We start from the raw sequence: 23,982 nt of genomic DNA on the forward strand, positions 1-23,982 counted from the left end.
AACTCTGGATTCCAATGGCAACCAGTGTAACTTTTGATAGAAAGGGGTAACATGTTCCCATTTCTTCAAGCCAAAAATGAGATGGACCGCCGTATTCTGAACCATCCTCAATTTTCTGATAATTTTCTTAAAGGTGCCTAGATATATGATGTTGCAATAATCAAGAATACTCAGAATGGAAGATTGTACTAACAAACAAAAAGAGGCATCATCTTCCTTTATTATGGTGCACCAAAGCAACCGAGGGCACTCTCTAAAATTGAAAGGGGATAGATTCCGTACGAATGTAAGAAAGTTCTTCTTCACTCAGAGAGTGGTAGAAAACTGGAACACTCTTCCGAAGTCTGTCATAGGGGAAAACACCCTCCATGGATTCAAGACAAAGTTAGACAAGTTCCTGCTGAACCAGAACGTACGCAGGTAGGGCTAGTCTCAGTTAGGGCGCTGGTCTTTGACCAAGGGCTGCCGCGTGAGCGGACTGCTGGGCACGATGGACCACTGGTCTGACCCAACAGCGGCAATTCTTATGTTCTTGAATACGACTTTACTCCACAATGGTTCTCTCAGAGTGCACTTAATGATCTAGTACGTGATTTGAATTTGCCTAAGGAATCTGCAGAACTACTTGGCTCCTGGCTTAAAAGTAAGAATCTTCTGGAACCGGGAACACATTACTCATGGTACAAACAGAGAAAAAGAACTAGTTCCTTTATTCTCACAAAACGATTCCTTGGTTTACTATAATAACATAAACGAGTTAATGCACTTCTATGGCACTGAACATGATCCTTCTCAGTGGAGACTTTTTATAGAATCATCAAAAGAGGAGCCTCAAAGGCGTTTTACTGCATAATGGGAACTTGTATGGGTCCATTCCTGTGGCGCATTCAGTTCAAATGAAAGAAACATTCAAGAACATGAAGCTACTTTTAACAAGTATCCAGTATGAGGAACACAAATGGCTTATCTGTGGTGACTTCAAAGTTATAGGAATACTATTAGGACAACAAGCTGGGTTCACAAAAATGTCTTGTTTTCTATGTGAATGGGACAGTCGGGCAAAGCAAAGACATTGAAGTGTGAGAGTTTAGCTAAAGCAGCAAAATTTTGTGCATGGAACTAAAAACATCCTGCATGAACAGCTTGTAGACTCCCAAAATGGCCTGCTTCCACCACTACACATCAAATTGGGCCTGATGAAGCAGTTTGTAAGGGCTCTACCACAGGATGGACCCTGCTTAAAGTACCTTTCTATGAAATTTCCCTTCATCACACAAGAAAAATTGAAAGCTGGAATTTTTGTTGGTCCTCAAATAAAGAAACTGATGAAGGATGAAGATTTTGATAAAACAATGAATGAGAGATCTGTTACTGTGCCTAAAGAAGGTGAAAGCTGTGCTGCAGGATATTTTTCCATTTGAAGTTTCTTCTTAATTTTTGCTTTCTTTGTGGATTACGATTATGGACTAGTTGGTGCAAGTTGTAGACTGCTCTGGTGAAGAGGACTTGTGTAGCATAGCCCAAAGTCCAGAAGCAGCTTCCAGATTCTGAGCCATTCTAACCAGTAGAAAAGTTTGTGGTTTTTTTTCTTTGCCTTGTTTTCTTCTTTTGGAAAATACAGTACTGAGTAGTGCAACCCTGCTTGTGCAGATGAGAGGTGGACTCTACAACTACTGACTGACCAGTAGTCAGAATAAAACTGAAATTTGCCATTTTGTTTGTCTTTGTGGGTAAAGAATACTTACCTGTGACAATATCCCTAGGCAGTTGCCTGGGAATACTAGTCCCGAGGTGTCCCCTGATCATAGGGAACACGCCAATCCAGTGCTCGTCGCAGCTAGCATTGCCCACTGCGTATATCAGGGGTCTGGCCTGCGACACAGCTCAATGTTCCCCTCTATTTAATTATTACTACCTCATAGCATACTGCTTACTTTATATTTCATTGTTGTAACTCCTAAACATAATGTAAACTTCTTGATTTGTAAGTCGCCTTGAACCCAGAAAGGCATAGTGCAACCCAGAAATTGAAGATTAGATCATCAAGAGTACCACAATTCCCTTTTCACAATGATATAATACTTAAAATAATTCTGTTTGTTACCTGTTGTTGAGAAGATTCCTCCAATGATGCCACAGAGTCTCACTAAGAACTTCCAGAATGGCATGTGGACCTCGGTCACAGTCACCATAAGCGAACTGATATCATATTTCATAAATATCCCTGACACCCCATGGCTGCCGGAAGCATGGTTAATCACACGTTCCTAAAAAGACAATGTGCTCTGTTAGCCCTTTTACTAAAGGACATTAAGCCCTAACACATTCTAAGCATGGTAAAAACGGGCTACTGCAAAGAAAGTATAGGTTCTTACCTCGATAATCTTCTTTGTTGTAGATGTGACTAGTAGTCCTGAAAAATCTGAACCCGCAAGTTACTTGCAGCATGAAATCATTCATCTTTCAACTCTACCTACTTCCCAGTAGGCTTGTTCCTGCCCCCTCAGTTTCTACAAAAGCAGTCAAGAACCATTGTAATGGAAAACATCACTGGAAGGAGAGCAATGGGGAGAATTTCCCAACACTATACTTCTGTTCTGCTTTAGAACAAGTATAATATTATCAAAATTATACAAAACTGTGTGCAACCTGTACTAACATTTATGGAGCTTGTAGCTACTCACATGTCCTGCCAAGAAGCAGAAACTCAAATTTGATATCCCCTTTATTTTTCAGCTTAGCTAGGAGACAGAAAAATTATTCAGTCAGACACAGACTGAAATTAAGACCAAAAGCAGGACTACTAGACAAACCTACAAGCTAGTGGGGCTTTAGGACTACTAGACAAATCTACAAGAAAGATATCGAGGTAAGAACCTAATCTTTCTTTTTAGTGCAATGTGTCTAGAAGTCCTGAACGCAAGGGAAGTACCAAAGCAGTTCCCTGAGTCTAAGGCAGGACTACTGAATCTGCCCTTAATACTGAGGAGCCAAAAGCGGCATCCTTCCTGGCTGCCACATCTACTCTACAGAACCTAGGAAAGATCATGTTGCTGCTCTACAAATCTCCATGGGGGAGACCGCCCAAGCCTCTGCCCATAAGGTAGCCACCTCTCTGGTAGAGTGTATCTTCAATGTGATCGGTGGCTACTTACCATAGCTCAGAAACATGGAGGAAATTGTCATTTTAATCCATCTGGAAATCAAGGCTTTAGATGAAGACCTGCCTTTCTTAGCATGACTGCTCAGAACAAAAAAGTCATCAGAGACTCAAAACTCATTAGTAACTTTGAGGTACTGAAGAATATAAGACACTAATGTAATGTAATCCAGCAAATGCAATTTTTTTGTCATTTCCGTTTGACCATGAAGGCTGAAAGGCAGGCAAATGGACTTCCTGATTGGAAGGCAGAGATTACTTTTGCTAGAAAGGATTGAACCATGTGCAAGGAATGCTCTACTTCCATAATCTTAAGAAACGGCTCCCTACAAGAGAGAGCTTATAACTCAGAGACTCATCTTGCAGATGTAATCATTACCAAGAACATCATCTTGACAGTCAGATCTAAGAGGGAAGCCTCTTGTAAGGGCTCATACGAAGCCCTACTGAGACCTTGCAAAACAGTATTAAGGTTCCAGGATGGGAATAGTATGTAGACGCACCAGAAGGTGCAACATGAGAGTCCCTTTAAAGAATCTTGCCACATCTGGTGAGAGGCCAGAGATGCTCTTTCTGAGCTTGAAAACGTATCTTCAGTGATCCAACCGACAGGCCCTTCTTAAATTCCTCTTGCAAAAATTCCAGGGCTACTGAGATTGATCTGAGCATACAACTGTGGGAATTCTTCCAGGCCTTGGCATAGGCAATTACCTTTGAGGGCTTCTTAACTCCAAGTAGAGTGGAAATGACCACCTCCAAGTATCCCTTCCTTAAGAGGGTAGCCCACTCAAGAGCCGTGCCATAAGCCTAAAATGTTCTGGATTCTGATAATCAGGCTCTGAGTCAAAAGATTCATCTGAACCAACAATGAGACCTTTGTCTCTCTATAGATTAACTAGTCTGCATATCACAGTCTGTGGGGCCAATTGGGCACCATAAGGACAACCAGCCCCAGATGACTTGTGATTCTGCAAAACATGTACAACGGCACCTTCTACACCCATGGCTGACCAATGTGTCCAATCCTGTCCTTCTGGGCTTGTATCTTTGGCCATGAGATCCCATCAGTGGGATGTCCCAACTACGTAACAATGGCGTTGATTGCTTCTGGGAAACAGTGACCACTCCCCTGGGTTGAGCGTCTGCTGACTGAGATAGTGTGCAGCTGAGAGAGACTGAAGATGAGTTTCTGCCCACTGAAGAAGGACATGAGCCTCTAGTATTAATGGGGTTCTCCTCGTGGCTCCTTGTTAGGTGACGTAGTCCACCGCTGTCGCATTGTCTGAGAAGCCTTGCCTTCTCCAAAGGCTGCAATGCTAGCTGAATGGCTTTGAGTTCAAGACAATATATGGACCACTTCTGCTGGGTCAGAGACCAATGACTCTGAACTGGGTGATTTTTGCAATGACCCCATCCCCCACCATAAAGGCTAGCATTGGTCATTAGGATCTCCCAGGAGGATATACAGAGTGCAATGCCCTTTGAGAGGGAAGATATCTGCAACCACCACCATAAGCTGTTCCTTGCTTCTGGTGATGTGAGTCTGTCTGAGACCAGCGGGATAGGAGAGTCTTTAAGGGTCATATGTGTGCCCTGGCCCAAGGGACCACCTCTATGGCTGCCACTGACCCCAAGACCTGCAGATAATGCCATGCCGTCAGAGTCGGACTTGGTAGAAAGTCCAATATTTGCTTCTGAAGACTGTGCATGGTTCTGGAAGAAAAACCTGGCCTACAGCCATTTCAAACAGAACTCCCAGGCCTTCCAAGCATTAAGTCAGCTCTAAGTGATTCTTCCTGACTATCCATCCCAAGACCTGCAGGAGTTGGACCACTCTCGAGAATGCCAGTTTGCTCTCATCCTCATTAGCCAATCGTCCAAGCATGGGTGTACTTGGATCCCCTACCACTACCATCACCTCAGTAAAGATGCGAGGTATCCTGGTAAAGCCAAAGGGGAGAGCAGAGAATTGGAAATACTACTCCAGTATATTGCTGGAATATAAATCTTTATGTGATCAGGTTCATAATAAGTTCTTTAAAGATAGAATTAAAAGAGCTTTGAAACGGCCTAGGGAGTTGTTCATTTAATCCAACATAACTGGAAATTGGGATGTAGGGGAGTTTCCACTGAAAGTAAAAGATTATGCTGATTATTTCTGTGAGAAGATGGACCTTGGTATAATTGTAACTAATCCTGAAAAGGCGGATTCTATGTTTGAGGGAGAAATTTGAGCATGTAAGTACAGAGGAAGTGAGATTGGTAATTTCAAAAATTACACCTAGCAAATCAGTATTGAATCCCTGTGACACGAAGGTTATGCTTGAAGTAGCAGAGAAAATTGCCCCTTATGTGGCTCAGGTTGTTAATAAATCCCTGATAATGGGAATCTTCCCATATAACTGTAAACAGTCGACAGTAAGGCCAGTTTTGAAAAAGAAAGAATTAGACGTGGATCTGATGACCAGTTATCGCCCAATTTCGGTAGTACCTTTCTTTGGCAAGATATTAGAAAACTTGTATTATTGCAGCTTCAGGAATATGTTCAAAAGATAGGCTGTTTGGATGCACTACAACATGGATTCAGAAAGTTTCATAGTGTCGAATTGCTATTGACGTCGGTTGTGAAAATATTGAGAGAGGGCCTTGATGCACATGTTTCATATTGTGTAGTATCACTTGATGTTTCAGGGCATTTGATACTCTAGATTTAAAAATGAGTAAATTGGAGAGGTTTTGTCTTGGTTTTCAGCTTACTTGTTGCGAAGGTCGTTCATTGTACGGAGCAATCAATCAATATCTGAGGTAAAGGAGGTTAAAAAAGGAGTTCCTCAGGGATCTGCTTTGTCGGCCTTGTTGTTCAATTTATATTTGGCTACATTAGGAAAAAGATTTTGTGAATTAGGGGTGTATTATAGATTTTATGCCGATGATATCATGGTTTTTTTGCTCCATTGAAAATAGAATGTTGGAGGTTGGGAAGGAATTAAATAAGTACATGAAATCAGTGAATGATTGGATGGATGATCATGGATTGCAAATGAATATTGGGAAATTGGAGGTAATGATAGTGAATGAGAAAGAGGTAGAAAATCATCCAACTTAAATTCTGGTTCAGAGTACGAACTTGCAAGTGAAAAGGAAGATTGTGATTCTGGGTGTCTGTCTAGATTATACCCTCATAGAGGGTGGATATTTGAAGATGCAGACCCTTTATAGATTAAAGCCGATGCTCTTTGCCTATGATTTCCAAGGCACTGATTTTGACTCGCCTAGACCACTGTTCTACAACCGCCGGTCCGCAGAAAATTCCTGCTGGTTCGCGCAGGGCTGGCAAGATCTGATTGGGGCCATCAGCAGCATCTGGGCTGCAACGGCGATGAGTGGCATCGGTGCCCCCCCCGTGACGCAATTCAAGTTCAGCAACGGCCCCCCCCAGCACTCAAGATTGGCAAAAGGCCTCCCCCCCTTCCGCAACAGCACTCAGGTTCGGCAACGAGCCTCCTTCTCCCCCCCCCCCCCGGCATCAAAGCTTCCCTCTGACTCAGCTTCCTGTTTCCGCCCAGGCAGTTCGAGTCAGAGGGAAGTTTTGGACTGAGCACCGCGTTGCCGATCTGAAGTGCTGTTGATGCTGGGGGGAGGAAGCTCGTTGCCGATCTTGAGTGTCATCGCGCAGCGGGGTGGGGGGAAGGCGTTGCCGATCTTGTTGCCAAAATCGGAAAGAAAGGTGAGAGGAAGGGAGAGAGATGGGCCTGTGGTGGATGGAGAGATTGAGAGAAGGGGGCAGATGATGAAAGTGAGGGGAAAGAGAGAGAGAAGGGGCAGATGATGGAAGTGGGGGGGAAAGAGAGAGAAAGGGAATGTGATGGAAGTGGGGGGAGAGAGAGAAGGGGCAGATGATGGAAGTGGGGTGAAAGAGAGAGAGAAGGGGAAGATGATGGAAGTGGGAGGAAAGAGAGAGAAGGGGCAGATGATGGAAGTGGGGAGAAGGGGGAGATGATGGAAGTGGGGAGAAGGGGGAGAGAGAAGAGAGCAGATGATGGAAGTGGAGTTGTGCCAGGGTATTTTCAGACCTTGTGGAAGGTGTACCAACCAAGGAGAGCCTTGAGGTCAGAAGGTACTATGAGACTGACCTCTTTGAAGGAGAATATTGTTCGGTATGTTAAATCTAGAATAGCAATGATGTCCATAGCGGGAGTGAAACTGTGGAATTGCCTCCCTGGCATCCTGAGGACCTGTTCTGACCAGCTAAAGTTCAGGAAAATGTTAGACTGAACTATATGTTAAAGCCTTTTTCTAAATTTTTATTGTAGAGCTAGCTAAAGTATCCTGAACTATGATCATCATGGTAAAATTTAGGAAGATTGACAACTTATAATTTCCTCTTGAGGGAGGGTAGCACTAGTATGTGATTGTATTGTAATTGATAGTGTTGTCCATGTACCCTGCCTTGAATTATTGTGAATGTTTTACTGTAAACCGCTTAGGTATAGGCGGTTTATAAATTTTAGAAATAAAATAAATAAATACCTCCTGTGAGCCAGAAAAATTGGAATATTGAGATAGTCTTAACTTGAGGGAGGCAAGAAATTTCTCAGGCATCACTGCAGCAATGACCGAATGGAAGGCCTGCATGCAGAACCACAGTACTTTCAGTGCAGCATTAACCAACTTGAGGTCCAGAATTGGGCTCCAGTCCTCTGAGCCTTTCTTTGGCACTGTGAAGTTTAAGCAGTATATGCCCGAGCACAAGTCTTCGCTCGGAACTGGTTCTATGGTATGAAGATCCAGGAGCTTTTGCACCGTTGCCTGGACTATGAGGACTGTCTTCTGCTAGCCAGCCAAGGAATCTACAAAGAAGACTGGACAGAACACTATCTTATAACTTTCTGAAACAACCTCCAGGACCCAACGATATTCACCTATCTGTGCCTAGACAGTCCTGTAAGCTGACAGCCCGACCCTTATCTTGGGGGGGGGGGGAGGAAGGGAGTTACAGCCACTGACCTGGCATCATTGCGCTTTCTTGGAGGCGACAGAAAAGCAAGAGTCAGAGGCTTGATAACTTCTGCCCCTGATGAATCTCTGAAGCGACCCCTGACCGGACTTCTGCATCATTTGGCATCCTGCATAGGAACAGAATCTTCAACAGCCTCAAAAATTTGCATGCTCCAAACTCTGAGCTGTCCAGGATCTGCTGTCCAGCAAGGCCTTAGAGTGAAGGTCCATAACACTGTCTATAAAATTGTCCAGACCTTTTCCATATAGCATCTGCCCCTTGAATGGAAGCCTGCTGAGGGTAGCCTTAAAGCCCAGTTTTCTGCCCGTTTGACCCAGAGCATTAGTTGGGCAGAGATAGAATAGGCCGACACCTTTCAAGGGTCTACAACATAATTCACCTCAGAAAGGATTATCTGAGGGTCCTCATCTTCCCTCGAGGCTGGAACTCAAACTAGCCGAGTGTGGCAAGCATGTGCCATAAAGGAAGCCACAACTGCTGCTTTAATTCCTACGGCTAAAACTTCAAATTGCCTCTTGAGAACCACCTCTATCTTGTGGTCCTGAGAATCCTTCAACATCACACCTCCTTCACTGGGCAAGGAAGTCCGCTTGGTGACCTGTGCTTTCAGCGAATCCACCTTCAGCTGAACAAACAGCTGTTGAAAATATGGAATCATGGGGTAAAGCTTGGCCATAGTCTTGGCCACTCACAGGGACCCCTCTGAAGACTCCCAATGATGTCAGGATGCGAGAGAAAGAATGTGGTCAGAGTCACTGAGCTGCTCATAATTGAGCACTGCGTCGTGAAGACTGGCGAAAATTCCAGTTTCAATTCACCCAGTGAATTAGATGATATACCCGGGACCGTTGATGCCTTGAACAGCTGCCACACCGAGGGGTCTTTTCCCTGGTCCAGGGTCACTACTGATTCTTGTCTGCTAGTCTCATGCAAGGAACTAGACTCTGCCAGGGAAACTGCATCCTGGGACTATAAGGGCATGAAATCAGACTTTTTATCCTACCAGTTGATATCAGACTGAACATCCTGGTCTAGCTCTGGGACCTCATCTGCATATGGCATGGGCCGTGTTAATCCCTGTTGCCACCACTACTGTCGCATCTTTAGCAAGATGATGGAGAATCCCAGCAGTCTAAATAAGCATTCCAAATCAGGGTCACAAGAACCGGGGCAAATCCTTGTATAGAGGGTCTTGATGACCCCGGTAGGGCCTCTCTGAAGGTCCTCATGGACTCCACGGTTTTCATGCATCTGTGCTTCACCAAATCTCCTTTGTAGGGCTCTGGAAAAGGCCTCTTCCCCTGGGATCGAGCCTCCTGCAGATTCCCAGCCTTGGAGGATTCAGAGGAGGCTGAGATCAAGCCTCCCACCACTCCCCTGCAGTACACAGACACTCCTCGGCTGACTATCCAGTGCAAACCTGGCATGATACAGGAGTAGAACGCCTGAGGGGTCGATCCCTTTCAATTTTAAGCAAAATTGAGGGGTTTTGAGGCAGATAGAAGCTATAGATTTCTCACATAAACTATAATAGCCTTACTTACTTACTATGTCATATGGTGCCCACCTGCCTCAACTCAGAAGTGCAGCTGGAACAAATATAGAAGAACAGTGCTTCACAGGTTTGCTCTATGAACTTGCTCTTTAGGCTGCCCTGGTGTAAACCACAGCAATTATTTATATCCGTAGATCTGGTTGGTTTTATTATCCGTAGATCTGGTCGGTTTTATTTTCCTTCAACAAATACATGTCATTACAAAAAAATTTTGGATAGGACCTTAGCATTCCAAGCAGGATTAATGAATTCACATTTGAATCTTCTTGTTTCTCCATTTCTTACTTACTATCAATTTCAAAAAGATCTTAAAACCCATTTATTTAAACAATATAATATACATTACTGATTTTCATATTATCATGTACTTTTTATCTTTTTATTTGCACTTATTTTAGTTGATATCATGTTATCCTTATTCATTAGTTTTAATGCTTGTATTAGTTCTCAGATTTTATTATGTATGATGTTATTATTATATTGAATGCTGACTTCCTAATTGTGTAAACCGCTATGAACTGCTGGTTAGGCGGTATATAAAAATAAATTGCTATTATTATTATATAGTTCAATTCAGTGAATTTCAATTCAATGCAAACAAGAAAAACCAAACATACACAAAACATGCCAAAAAACCCCAAAATCATTCCACATATGCCAAGCACAGCACTAACAGTTTAATATAATCACTTAGCTGGTAAACGCTGCTCTCAGCAACAGCTCTGATCCACTTCCAGTCACTGCAAATGCTCCTCTATATCTTATCCAAACTGCTCCTGCTGTTGCAATTACAGTCCGCAAAACCCAGTCACAGAAACAATCTTGTTCTTTGTAGCAGCATACACACTCTACCCCATGCTGAAATCCCGATAGGCGTATACCATTTCGCACTCAGCGTCTTCAGGAGAGTTATTCAAAAGAACTGCACATACACCCATCTGCTCCACAATAGTGGGAAACCCCTAACTTCATTTTTTTACGTTTACAGCATCATGACATCATCCTCAGGCAATTGCTATCAGCCAATCCAGGGCACAAGCCTAGTAGACACAGTCATTCACAGAAACGCCTTCCATTCAACTGAAAGATTTAAACCCTCAGTAACAGGGTTTGTAAAGTAAAAATCCAGCATTGATCTTTTCTTTGTAATTTATTCCTAATATCTCCTTTTCATTCACTTACATCAATCTGTTCCAGAACCACACACTTGAACTCAGAAAACATATACCCCTGCTCTTCACAATGGTCAACTAATAGTTCCATTGCTTTTCTTACTGACACACAGTATGTTCAATAAGTCTAGTCCTCAGCTGTCTGGAGGTATGACCGATATACAACTTCTTGCAGGGATATATCAGTGCAAAAATTACATTAGTAGAAGAACAAGTATGCGATTTCAGTTAAATTTTTCTCTGAACACATACATCGCAAAATTCTGAAGTTCCAACATTAACATGCAGACTGAGCAGTGTCCATAATGTCAATGCATTCCTAAATCCTCCCTCTTTGACCCCTCTGTCATCCATACATAAGCTGGACACAGCAGATCTTTCAAATTCAGGTTTCGCTGATAGGAAAACACCACATTAGCTCCCCTGAGTGCTGGATGTACCTTTAATACATGCATGTTTTTCTTCATCATCTGTACCACATTAGAGGTGTGAGCATTAAACTTCAATACATGTGGAGGGGCATAATAAAAAAATACGTCTAAGTCCATTTTGGGCCTAAGTCGCTAGTCGCCCAAAGTCAGACATGACTAAACTCCATTCTCGAAAAATGCATCCAAAATATATATATATATATATTTTTAAATCATCTACTTGTACATCCAGCCGTTGATCATCCAAATATTCATCCAATTAAAAAAAGCCTAGAACAAGATCTTTTGGACATGGGAGAGGTCAGCAAAGTGACGGACTAACCACCCAGACATGGAAACAGAGTAGTGGGGCACCTTACATGGCATTGCTGCAAACTTCACAAAAATGGTGCCACATAAACATCTCACCACAACTCCCTTATAGGTCATGGTGAGCCCCCAAAACCTACTAGACCCACCTGTCTACCACACCAATAGCCCTTATTGGGGTCTGTACTTTGTATATGCAGTGGTTATCTGATCACTTTGGATACCTTCTGGACATTTAGACCTGTTTTAGATCGTCTAAGTCACTATGTATAAGTTCCATCTAGGTAGTCTCATTAAACTTTCAGTTATACTTACAATATGCTAAGTTTAGGTCAGCCCATGTCCCGCCCAAATCCCGCCCTCACCACTCCTCCTAAAACCCCCTTTCAGCTCTGGGCATACAGTGGCACTGAAAAGGCCTAAGCTGTTTTTAGATACGTCTAAAACCCATTTCGATTATCTTGTCTTTAAAGACATCCAAGTGTTGATTTGGGCAGGTTTTTAGAAGTATTTGGTTTTTGATTATGAGCCCCATAGCATCACCTCTTCCTTACTGGTAACCTGTTTTTCCTGCAACAGCCAACTCCTACGATTAAACCTCGCTCTTTTAACTGCACCCCTCACCAACAATCCAGGGTGTCCCCTGTTTTCAAGCTTCTCCTTAAGAGTTCCTGCTTGCTCTTTAAACTCTTCTCTTGTAGAACAAATTCTGTGATACCGTAGGAACTGAAAGAAGGGTATATTCTGGCATTAATGTTGAGGGTGCATGCTAGAGAAGTACAACAAGGAGTTGCGATCTGTAGACTTATGAAACACAGTGGTAGAAAAATAGCCATGATGAAACTAATTGTACATCCATTTTGCCTCAAACCGGATGGTGGAGTAATATTGATTCAATTCATCCACAAATTGCAAAAGGGCCTCCACTGTACCTGTCCACAGACAGAAAATGTTGTTGATATACCTCTAACAACACAAGATATATTCAAATGAAGGAGATGAATATACCTATCGATGCTCAAAGTCAGCCATAAAGAGGTTGGCTATAGCCAGGGAAAAAGATGCCCCCATCGGATTACCTCTTTTCTGCATATAGATCTTCTTATAAAAAAAAATTAGTTGTTAGACATGGCCAATTTTGTTAAGGACACCAAAAATTCAGCAGGCACTAAATGTGGATGTGGAGCGGTCATCCAGACATCATTAACAACCCTCAAGGCCTCACTCTGAGGGATATTCATGTATAAAGACATGACATCCAATGACACTAGCACTGGAGACTGATGTGGGCCTATCTCCAATCTGTATACCAGCTGTAAAAAAATGGATACTGTGCTTCACATATGACGGAATGAATACAACATCTGTTTGTAGATTTTGGTCTCCAGCAGCGAATCCCTTTCTGATATGATAGGGCAACCCGGAGGATCCATAAGACTTTTGGGGAGTGTATAAAAGATTGGAATCTTAAATTGAGCATAACACAAAAATTGGGCTTCAGTTTTTGTATGAAACCTGGTTTTTTTTGTCCTGCAGCAACCAAACTGGTAAGTCTTCAAAATATTTCATCTGACGGGTCACTCTCCAACAATGTATAAGTCGACTCATCATTCAATTATCGATATCCTTCTCTCAAATATTTGTCCACATCCTGGAGCACTACCGCTCCCCCTTTATCAGCTTTCCGTATTACCACGGAGGTATCATCCATCAAATCATAGAATGCCATACACTGTTGCTTAGAAAGATTAAATGACTTCCATGGAAGAGACTTCTCCATTTCTTCCACCTCCTGGAGTACCAGAGCCTTAAAAGTTGACAAGATTGGATCCAAGGTTCCTCCATATCTTTTTGAGAGGTGTGCTGTGTGCACTGAGATCTTTTTCTCCACATTATTGAGGTTGTGTGGCAGTTTCATTCCTGTGTCTCTTGAAGGGAGTAATGTGTGTGTGATATATTGAGTTTTTCCTACTCTTGCCCCTGGGTGATTGTTCAGTAATTGAAATTACCCATTATTATATTGTTGCCCAATTCTCCAGCTTTCCTAATCTCTGAAAAATTTTCTTCATCTGTCTGCTCATTTTGTCCCAGGGGACGGTAGTATAAGTCTACGTTTATATTCCTTCCCTTCACTCATGGAATTTCTATCCATATGGATTCCACACTGCTATCTATGTCATGCATTAAAAAAATTTCCCAAAATATCAGATCCTAAGTTGCAATAGGCACTGAGCGAGACCCCCTTGTTTTATTGGGTACTGGTAGCATCGTGCACAGAAGTGACTAAAATGTCATTTTTAGCTGCTGATAAAGCTGGAAATTATTGAAGAAAAATATTAATTTTTGGCATCCCAGCACAACTTTTTAAGCTAGTTTCAGCGATGCTCAAAGTGTGCCTTAAAACTTGTCGCAGTTTGTCATGTCAGATTTTGACCAGTTTATCAGATGCTATAGCTCCGAGCAAAAGTAGATACAGACTTCCGATTTTTATCATAGATTATCTTTGCACTGGACACTACACTGTCAAATTTTCTGCAATTCAGTATGAATACACTTCTCCCTCTGAATCCGCGGTTTCAATATCCACGGATTCGATTATTCATGATTTTTTTTTTTTAAATCGATTTTACATTTTTGGGCTATTTTTAAGCCCTCAGGCTCTCAAGACTCTATTTTTAAGCCCCTTAGACTCTCGAGATTATGACGGGAGCTCACGCCAACCATTTCCTATGAGAGATCTGCACGGAGCAGGAGCGTCGGAAAATCGCTCCTACCCTGAAAGCCCACTAGACCACCAGGTACAGTTCCAGGGAGTCTCAGAGGGCTTAAAGTAAGGTCTGGGATTCTGGGGGAAGGCGGGGGGGGGAGGGGGGCAGAACCGGCACAAATATTATTTGCGGTTTTTTTAATATTCACGGGCCGGCTCTGCCCCTATCCCCCACAAATATTGAGGGAGAAGTGTAGCTGTATCAGAACATTCCTTCAAAGTTTGCACCATTGACACAAGGGCTGAAATTTGTCAATTTTCAGGGTCAATTATAAAAAAAAAAAAAGTCTGTCTGAATCTTTTTCTAACTAGTACCATCTGAAAGAGAAATATTACTATTGTGATACTCAATCTATGCCTGCTAGCTATGTCCCTCCAGAAGCATAAACGGAGCAGCCTGACACTCATTCCTTTTCTGACTTTAAAGCACCTTTTAAGCAGGCTGTAGATGTACCAGCAGCTACCACCAAAGGGAGCAGGCTCACAGCACTGATGTCAGTGCTGTGAGCCTGCTCCCTCTGGTGGTAGCTGCTGGTACATCTACAGCCTGCTTAAAAGGTGCTTTAAAGTCAGAAAAGGAATGAGTGTCACCACTCAGAGCATGTCCTGCTATAACTTTCCCCTCTACACATGTGGGAAAGGGACTAACTTAGGCCAGGATTCACTAAACCTCCAAACCATGCACGATCCGTTTCCGTTTGCATGCCGGCCCACAGATTCAGTAAAGGCCTGCATGCAAATGGAAACGATCGTTAGCACGCCTCCTACCCACAGCCAGAGCAATCCCCGCTCATGCACACATCCTGACAGTAGTGATAGAAGCAGCCTCCTGTTACTGCTGTCAGGGCTCAGCCCAACCCAGATCTCTCTTGCCTGCTCTTGGACTCTCCTACTCTCTGCCGCCGTTCCCTGCAGTGCAAGCCCGTAGTTTTAAAGTGGGCCTGCACTGCAGGGAACAGCGGCAGAGAGCAGGAGAGTCCGGTGAGCAGGGAAGAGAGATCAGGCACCAGCCTGACACACTTTGTCCCTGCCCGACACCCCCCCCCCGCCGACTCACCCACAAATGATCCCCCCGCGACCCACAAATAGCAGGAAGGATGCCCACTCCCTCATGCCACTACCCGACGCTGCCATCCCTGCCCGTTCCAAAATGGCAGGAGGGATACCAACTCCCTCCCGCCACCAATTGAGTCACCCCGTGACCGGCACCGGCACGTGACTCACTTCCCCCCTCCTGGCCTGGCACACCCCTGACCGGCACACTGCCCCACCTCGACCTGCCTGGCCTAACCTTGGTCGGGCCTGGCACGGCCCATCCTGATCCGATACCCCCCTCTACCTAACAGTTGGAAGCAGGAGGGGTGGTCAGTCCCTCCTGCTCCTTAGGCCTCCAGTGACGTCTTCCGGAGCAGGAGGAACCGCAAAGCCCTCCTGCTCCTTCGCTTCCTTGTGCTCCCTGCGATTGTGGGCCTTAGGCCCCGCCCCGGTGCATCATGTGTAACACACGCAAAATATCTGTGCCATGTAAAAAAATGAATAAAAAAGACAAGCAGGCCTATCAAAAAGCCTGCAGACCTGACAGTTTGCAGCAGTCAGGTTTGGCAATAGTAAAAGCAGACTCAAAATAGCCAAGCAATTGTTAGTGAATCAATCGCTTGGCTATTTTGCATGGGGTTTTACTAATTTGCATGGGACGATCACTACAGGCCTTAGTGAATCGGGCCGGATGGAAATCTGGTCGTTAAGGGCTCACAAACCGTCGGTACACGATCGATTTGCTTAGTGAATCTAGCCCTTAATTAGAGAGTTCCCTACACCTGATAGGGAGGGACGTGCCTGTAGGTCGCTGAACAAGCAAGCCATAGTTTTTGAACAGAAAAAGACTAGAGAAAGGCAGATGAACTGGCTGGAGGGGCTGAGAGCTCTGGATGGAATAGAGTTGCCACAAGCCATGGAACTAGGAATGCTTGAGTAGATGGGAGCTCAGAGTGAGCAAATAATGGACATTGAGCCAGCTGGAGAATGTGATGAAATGGAGGTATGTTGTTCTGCTAGAGCAGGGGTCTGCAACCTTTAAGACATAAAGAGCCACTTGGACCCGTTTTCGAAAAGAAAAAAAAACTTGGAGCCGCAAAACCATTATAAAACAAATCTAACACTGCATATATTGTTTCTTATCTTAATGCTATATACAGGATCACTAAATTGAAAATAAAATCATTTTTCCTACCTTTGCTATTTGGTGATTTCATGAGTCTCTGGTTGCACTTTCTTCTTCTGACTGTGCATCCAATCTTTCTTCCTTTCTTTCAGCCTCCTGTATGTTTCCTCTCCTCCAGACTTCATTCTCTCCCCCAACTTTTTCTTTCTGTCTCCCTGTTCCCCCTTCTTTCTGTCTCCGTGCCCTCCCCCAAGCCACTCGGTTTGCTGCCACTGCAATCGGGGAACAGCCCCCAAGCCACCGCCGTCCCAAGCTTTCCCTGCAGAAGTGTTGCGCTGACCAGCATTCCGCTCCCTGACGTCAATTCTGACGTAGGAGAGGAAGTTCCGGGCCAACAAGGCATTTCTCCTCATTCCATCCAGCCTGAGCCCCATCTCTCCTTGATCCAGCATTTCCCTTCTGTGTCTGTCAGAATTACCATTCCACCTATTTTCCAGCATCACCCTTCTTTGTGTCCATCTCACCTATATCCCTATCTCACCACTTTTTCAGAATCTTCATTTGTCTCTATCCTTGTCTTTACCCCATGTTCACCATTTGCCCTTTCAATGTCTTTATCTCCCCCCCCCCCCACTTTTTCAGCATTACTTCTATGTCTCTATTTCACCTCCTCTTCATGTCCCCTCTGTATCTCTATCCTTATTCAGTAGGTCCTGCTTACCCTTTCTCTTCTTTGTGTCACTATCTCCATTTTCAGCTTTCCCCCCTTTTCCTTAGTTAATGCACCCTGTAGCCAGAATCTTTCCACCCTCCCTCCACTCTGGCCCAGCCCAGTATGAAATATTTCCTTTTGTTTCCCTCCCCTCTCTCTTTCTCTCTCTCTTCTGCTCCCTCACCCACGAGTCCTGCATCTGGCCCTCTCCCTTCTACCTGCACCTGGCAACACCCCCCTGCTCCGCGGCTCTCTTCAGCAACTCGTCAGCAGCAGTGCAAGACAAGCTGCCGACATCGAGGCCTTCCCTCTACGAGTCCCGCCTTTGTGGAAAAAGGAAGTTGAAACAAGCGGGACTCGCAGAGGGTAGGCCCCGACGTCAGAAGCTGCTGCTGAGTTGCCGAAGAGAGCCGCGGAGCAGGGGAAGTGGCCGGAAGCAGGTAGAAGGGAGAGGGAGATAGGAAGGCTGTAGATCTCCGGAGCATGACACCGACCCCGGCCAGGATGATTTCTTTTTCAGGCGTGCACATTACAAGTCCAGCGTCGCGCGGGAAATAGCCATGCTGGAGCAGTGAGCTCAGCACTACACAGATGAAAGCCTTGCTTGCTGATTGGTCCGGCGGGGCGGGGCCGCCGGACCAATCAGCAAGCAAGGCTTTCATCTGTGTATGTGCTGAGCTCACTGCTCAGCATGGCTATTTCCCGCCGCGACGCCGGACTTAAGCTGCATGCCTGCGTGACACACTACCGGAGCCGCAGCAAAGGTGGAAAAGAGCCGCATGCGGCTCTGGAGCCGCAGGTTGCCGACCCCCGTGCTAGAGCCAGCCAACATCCATGAGAAGTTGAGAGCTTTTGCAAGCTGTTTTTATTGTGGGACTATTTTTGAAAGCACTGCTAAGCTGGTAACTCATTTTCAAGTTTAATAAATTCTTTGATTAGATCGCAAAATCTCATTTCAATGGGATTTACATCAGATAAAAATATAAAATAATAAAATCCACATATATCACATATACTGCTAATTAACATTAAAACATTAGGGAAGAGGGCAGCTTAAATTACAATATTAAAAAAATAAAACCAAAAATAAAATCGGGTATAGGTTTAGACTACAGGATTTACAAAGCCAGAGGAAGTTTTCTCTTTTGGTTTTCCATGCTGTTTTGGTTTTTCCCCACTATGTTTGAGTGGAGGTGGGGCATTTGCTGCCTGTTTGCAGCAGGAAGAGTGAGGAAACTCTGCTTTGCTTCAGTGGTGGGTTTAAGCTGAATATTTTTGCTACAACATTTTCCATCCAATGTTTTTTCTTGTTCAATTTGCTTTTTACTGATGAAAGCAAATTTAACTCTATGAATACTTTTATTGTAAAAGTCAAAAGAGATCTTTAGGCAAGAGAATCTGGCATTCAAGTGGGTGCTGCAAGATTGCTCTAGCTGCTAGGTACTTTATTGTACCTCCAATGCCATCGCATGATGACTTACCATGACTTGTAGCAAAACAATTCCATTTGACAATCATGCCAAAGTCTCTTATGACGGCAGAAATTAAGAAAATTCTTGAAAATTTTATATCGTGCACTAGAACCATCACTAAAGTAGTGGATGTGGCATTTCTAACTTTGAGGTGAATTTGTCTATTTATGACAATGGCATTGCAAAACCAAGAGATATGTATTTTTTATAGAGTAAAATTTTCTCTTTCAGTGTTGCTTTTAGAAAGATATAAGCAGACTCTCTTTTTATAATTGGCCCTGAAAATTGATGAATTACAGCCCCTGTGTCAAAGATGCGAAATTTGAAGGAATGTTATGATGTAGCTATTTATGCAGAATTGCTTCAAATTTGAGCGTGTAGTGTCCAATACAAGATAATCTATGATAAAAATCTGAAGTCTGTATTTACTCTTGCTCTGGAACTTTAGCAGCTGATAAACTGGTCAAAATCTGTTGCACAAACTGCAACAAGTTTTTGGGCAGACTGTGAGCAAATTTTCAGGTGTATTCATGATGCTTAGATTAGCATCGTTGCAATTAGCACAAAATGTTATGCTGGCCTACCAAAAACTAGCACTCGACGAATTATTCTCAATTTTACAAGCAGTTAAAAATGATAGTTTATTCATAACTGTGCACAATGCTGCTAACATTCAGCCAGACAAGTGGGTCTAGCTCAGTGACTATTGCAGTTAGGAATGTAAAATCTTGGGAAAATTCTATGTGCAAATTTTGAACAAAATCTAAAACATAATGGTGGAGACCATTAGACCACTTGGCATGGAATGACCCAAATAGAAGACAGTAAGCACTCCCATGTAACTTTTTGGGAAGTGTCACATGCTAATGAAAATATTAGCACATGATATGCAAAAAAAACAAAACAAAAAAGAAAGATTTCTACACTGTGGTAAATCGGCTTCCCATATTTTAATACGGGACTTTCAATTATGCTAAGCCTAGATTTCACTGTATCTTAGTAAAAGGACCCTATAAATCTTTTAACTGTTTTAAGCAGCAAGCTTTAAAGTAGCTATGTTCTGTTCCTTAAGGGAAAATATGTACAGTTAAATCATTCATAGGTGTGGAAATGTATGAAGTTGATTGCTGATCAAAAACTTTTCGTTAAGATAGAATGAAAATCCAGGTCATTCAGAAATACCAAAACTCAGACACACATCATTAAAATAAAAAGCAAGAAAGAATTGAAGAGGTGAGTTACTACTACTACACCAGCCCTAGCAGGGAGAGGAGGAAGAAGCCAGTCAACATCCCTCCTCTCCCTACAAGAGCAGCTGACCATGTGCACACCAAGGCCCCTCCCTCCACACCATCAGGTCTCCTCCAACAGCCCTTTAAAGGGTCCTCTAGCAGGTGGGTCTATAACACCAGCGGGCCCCACTGAAGGGTCATGCCAAAGGGCCTTCGTGTGGACCAAGAGGACAGTGAGTAAAAGAGTCAAATTAAGATAAGAAATGTCTGTTGAACCCTGTGTGTGCTAGAATACTATTTAAAATACGCTGATTTAAAAAGTGTAATAGACACGGGGAGGTCAAGATGGCGTCGAGAGCAGATGCCTGAGCGAGTGGCTCCATTTGCTTACTTGTTCTGGCGCTAACAGCCTTCCACGGTTATGAACATGGGAAAGAGGAAAGGAGTTTCGGCAGAGAACTCAAATTTTACGGGTGATCTCAGTGCACGAGCGGACCGGGCTTCTCTAAGCCTAGAGCAAAGGCTAGTTCCACCCCAACCTGGAAGCGAATCAGTGGCAGGAGAAGCCAAAACCAGGAAGCAAATCGGTGGCAGGAGAAGCCGAGATCTTGATATTCCAAGAGGAAAGCTCAGACTCCAGCTTTGGAGGGGTGCCTGTACTGGCTTTGGAAGAAAAAGGTGTAGGCGAGAATTGCCAGCATTTACCCTACACCGTAGCAGAGGTGAGAGCTGCTTCGGAAGGGAACACCATAAAGTTTTGGGTGTTGGGAAAACTGGCAAAGATAGATATGGAAGCATTGTGGTAAACTATATCAGTTATGGATTCTAAACTTAAACTGACTTTTTCAACATTTAATACAGATTACGGGACTGTCTTTTCCAAAGTGGACCAAATTAAATGAAAAGTTGGAAAAACAAGAAGATAAGCTTAATGAGATGAATACTTTGGAATTGGTTAAAGAAAGATCTTTTATGGCACGAAAAATGGAGAGTTTTGAAAATCAGTAAAGAAAAAATAATTTGAGACTTTTAAATTTCCCTATCACCTATTGAGATTGCCAGAAAATATTTTCGTGAAATATTAGCCATTCCACCAGAAAATCTTCCTCCAGTTGTAAGAGCAAATTACTTGAATATAAAGAGATCCCTTGGGGCCTCTACTCCTAATGAGATTCCAGGAGATAAAGTTGTAGACATGAACTTGTCAACATTTCTGGAGAATTCCTTGGAAATTATCATGGCTAGAATAACCATGTTGATAACTTTCGCTTTGGAAAGTGATAAAGAATATATTTTTTGTTTATATTTCCGCCATGTTAATGATCAGTTTCTAGACTCTAATATTCACATTTTTCCTGATATTTCTCAGAAATCTCAGAGGCAAAGGAAAGAATTCTTGGCTTTAAGACCAAGAATCGTAGCTTTGGGAGGTATATTTTTATTGAAATTTCCTGCAAAATATTATATTATATATCAAAATAAGAATTCTCTTTGAGCCAAAACAGTTGATAGAATTTCTTGAGGCGAAAGAAGGGTTGGTAACTACAGTATAATCTCATTATAACGGACTCGCTTATAACGGAACCTTGCCTATAGCGGACGAGGTCTGCTGGTCCTGACCGAGCACCATTATATACATACAGAAAATCATTGGATATAGCGGACTTGCATATAACAGACTTTTGGATATAATGGACAGCTATTTTGATTCCGAGAGCCACTTTTAGCTGTAATTTTCTTCGGCTATAGCAGACATGCAGGCTCCGCCTACAAGGCACGTGGCATGCCGGTGATATAGTATCAAAATGCAGCCCAGAAGAAAATGACAGTGTGTTTTTCTTTCCAGTACAGTACGACATAACACAGTTCTTCAACCGCCAGTCCGCGGACCGGTGTCGGTCCGCAAAAAAAATCTTGCTGGTCGGCGAAGGATTCAGGACCCCGCCGCAGCAAAAGGTGCAACTTCCTGTTGCCGTCGTTATGCCGGCACTCCTGCCTGCCACCACTGACTCCTGCCGCATATGTCTCCGCACCCCCAGAAAAGCAGCGGCAGGTCTGTGTGCTTTTAACTTCGGCACACAGCTGCCCCTAGGCAGTATTTTAGCGCGGTTTCATGAGGCAGCCTCGGGACCTTTGGTAGGCTGGCCCACATCGTATCATCGAAGCGGGCCGGCCTACCAAAGGCCCCGAGGCTGCCTCATGAAACCGCGCTAAAATACTGCTTAGGGGCAGCTGTGTGCCGAAGTTAAAAGCACACAGAGCTGCCGCTAGCCTACATAGAGGAAACATTTGCTGGAGAGGGAAGGAGGGAAGGGAGAAGGGGTACTCCTGGACAAGGGAGGGGAAGGGGCTACTTCTGACAGGGGAGAAGGGAAAGGGAAGGGATGAGAATTACTGTTGGATAAGGGGAGGAGGAAAGGGAGAAGGGGTACTCCTGGACAAGGGAGGAGAAGGGGCTACTTCTGACAGGGGAGAAGGGAAAGGGAAGGGATGAGAATTACTGTTGGATAAGGGGAGGAGGAAAGGGAGAAGGGGTACTCCTGGACAAGGGAGGGGAAGGGGCTACTTCTGACAAGGGAAAAGGGAAAGGGAAGGGATGAGAATTACTGTTGGATAAGGGGAGGAAGAAAGGAAGAAGGAGTGAAACAACAGGGCACAACTAGGCCCGGATTCTATATAGGACGCCCAGTCTCAGAGGCAGCCTAAGTGGCTTTTGAGAATCACAAACGGACATCTTATAAAGAATCATGCCTAAGAACCAGATTCTCTGATCAACATCCATGTTATAGGCGCCGGTTAGAGAATAGGGTTTCCGCTAAGCTTATGATATTTAGTGGCAACCTGTCCCCACCCTCCGTGAAGACTACCAGCAGAAAGGATATCCAAATCCTCCTACCAGAAACCCCACCCCCACACAGAATGATGGCAGCAGGAGGGATGCCAGTCCTTCCTGCCTGGCACCCACCACGACCCCCCTAACAATCGTGGCAGGAGGGATGCTCAGTCCCTCCTGCCCAGCACGTCCCAACCTCCCCTTTCATCGCCGGCAGAAGGGATGCCCACTCCCTCCTGCCCAGCACGTCCCAACCCCCCCTTACATCGCCAGCAGGAAGGATGCCTAATCCCTCCTGCCACAACCCCCACCCCCACCCCTGAACTATCGCAGCAGAAGGGATGCCCAGTCCCTCCTACTTGGCACCCCTGAACCCACCCCAATGTTCTCTCATGGCAGGAGAGATGCCATGCTGGAGATGTACCGAGGGGGAGGACGGATGGGTGGCCACTAAACTATTGCAGCAGGGAATTCCCTTGCCACGATAAGCTTAGCGGCCTCGTCTGCTTACAATGTAGGCCAGCATTTTGCTGGCCTACATTGTACGCAACTACCACGAAAGCTAGAAGGATACTAGGTTGCATAGGGAGAGGTATGGACAGAAGAAAAAAGGAGGTATTGATGCCTCTGTATAAGACTGGTGAGACCTTCAAAAAGATATAAAAAGGATGGAGTTGGTACTGAGGAAGGCTACTAAAATGGTGTGTGGTCTTCATGATAAGGTGCATGGGGACAGACTTAAAGATCTCAATCTGTTTACTTTGGAGGAAAGGCAGGAGAGGGGAGATATGATAGTCATTTAAATACCTACATAAGGAAAGGAAACTCTGCAATGAGAGGGCATAGAATAAAGTGAAGAGGTGGTGGAAACAGAAACACTGTCTGAATTAAAGAGGGCCTGGGATAGGCATGTGGGATCTCTCAGGTAGAGAAAGAGATAATGGTTACAGTGGATGGGCAGACTAGATGGGCCATTTGGCCTTTATCTGCTGAAAGAACTAAAGGAGGAAATATCGGAACTACTACAGCAAGTCTATAGTCTATCCCTGAAAACAGACGTGATCCCAGAGGATAGCCAATGTTATGCCCATCTTTAAAAAGGGATCGAGAGGTGACCCGGGGAACTACAGACCGGTAAGTCTGACCTCGGTCCCAGGG

The 23,982-nt window shown here is 44.1% G+C and overlaps 1 protein-coding gene across 9 annotated transcripts in view; it reads right to left on the reverse strand.

Annotated features, from left to right (window-relative positions):
* ERGIC2 (ERGIC and golgi 2) overlaps positions 1–23,982 on the reverse strand; it is a 257,255-nt gene that overhangs the window by 50,206 nt on the left and 183,067 nt on the right. For 5 of the 9 annotated variants that reach the window (XM_033952278.1, XM_033952276.1, XM_033952275.1 and 2 more), the window contains exon 12: positions 2,105–2,267. The exons of the other annotated variants lie outside the window; for them this stretch is intronic. In XM_033952278.1, the coding sequence (XP_033808169.1) occupies positions 2,105–2,267 (163 nt within the window). The remainder of the gene's footprint in view (positions 1–2,104; positions 2,268–23,982) is intronic. 9 annotated transcript variants of the gene reach the window in all.

Source organism: Geotrypetes seraphini, chromosome 7, assembly GCF_902459505.1.
Source record: "Geotrypetes seraphini chromosome 7, aGeoSer1.1, whole genome shotgun sequence".
NCBI classification, from domain to species: Eukaryota; Metazoa; Chordata; class Amphibia; order Gymnophiona; family Dermophiidae; genus Geotrypetes; species Geotrypetes seraphini.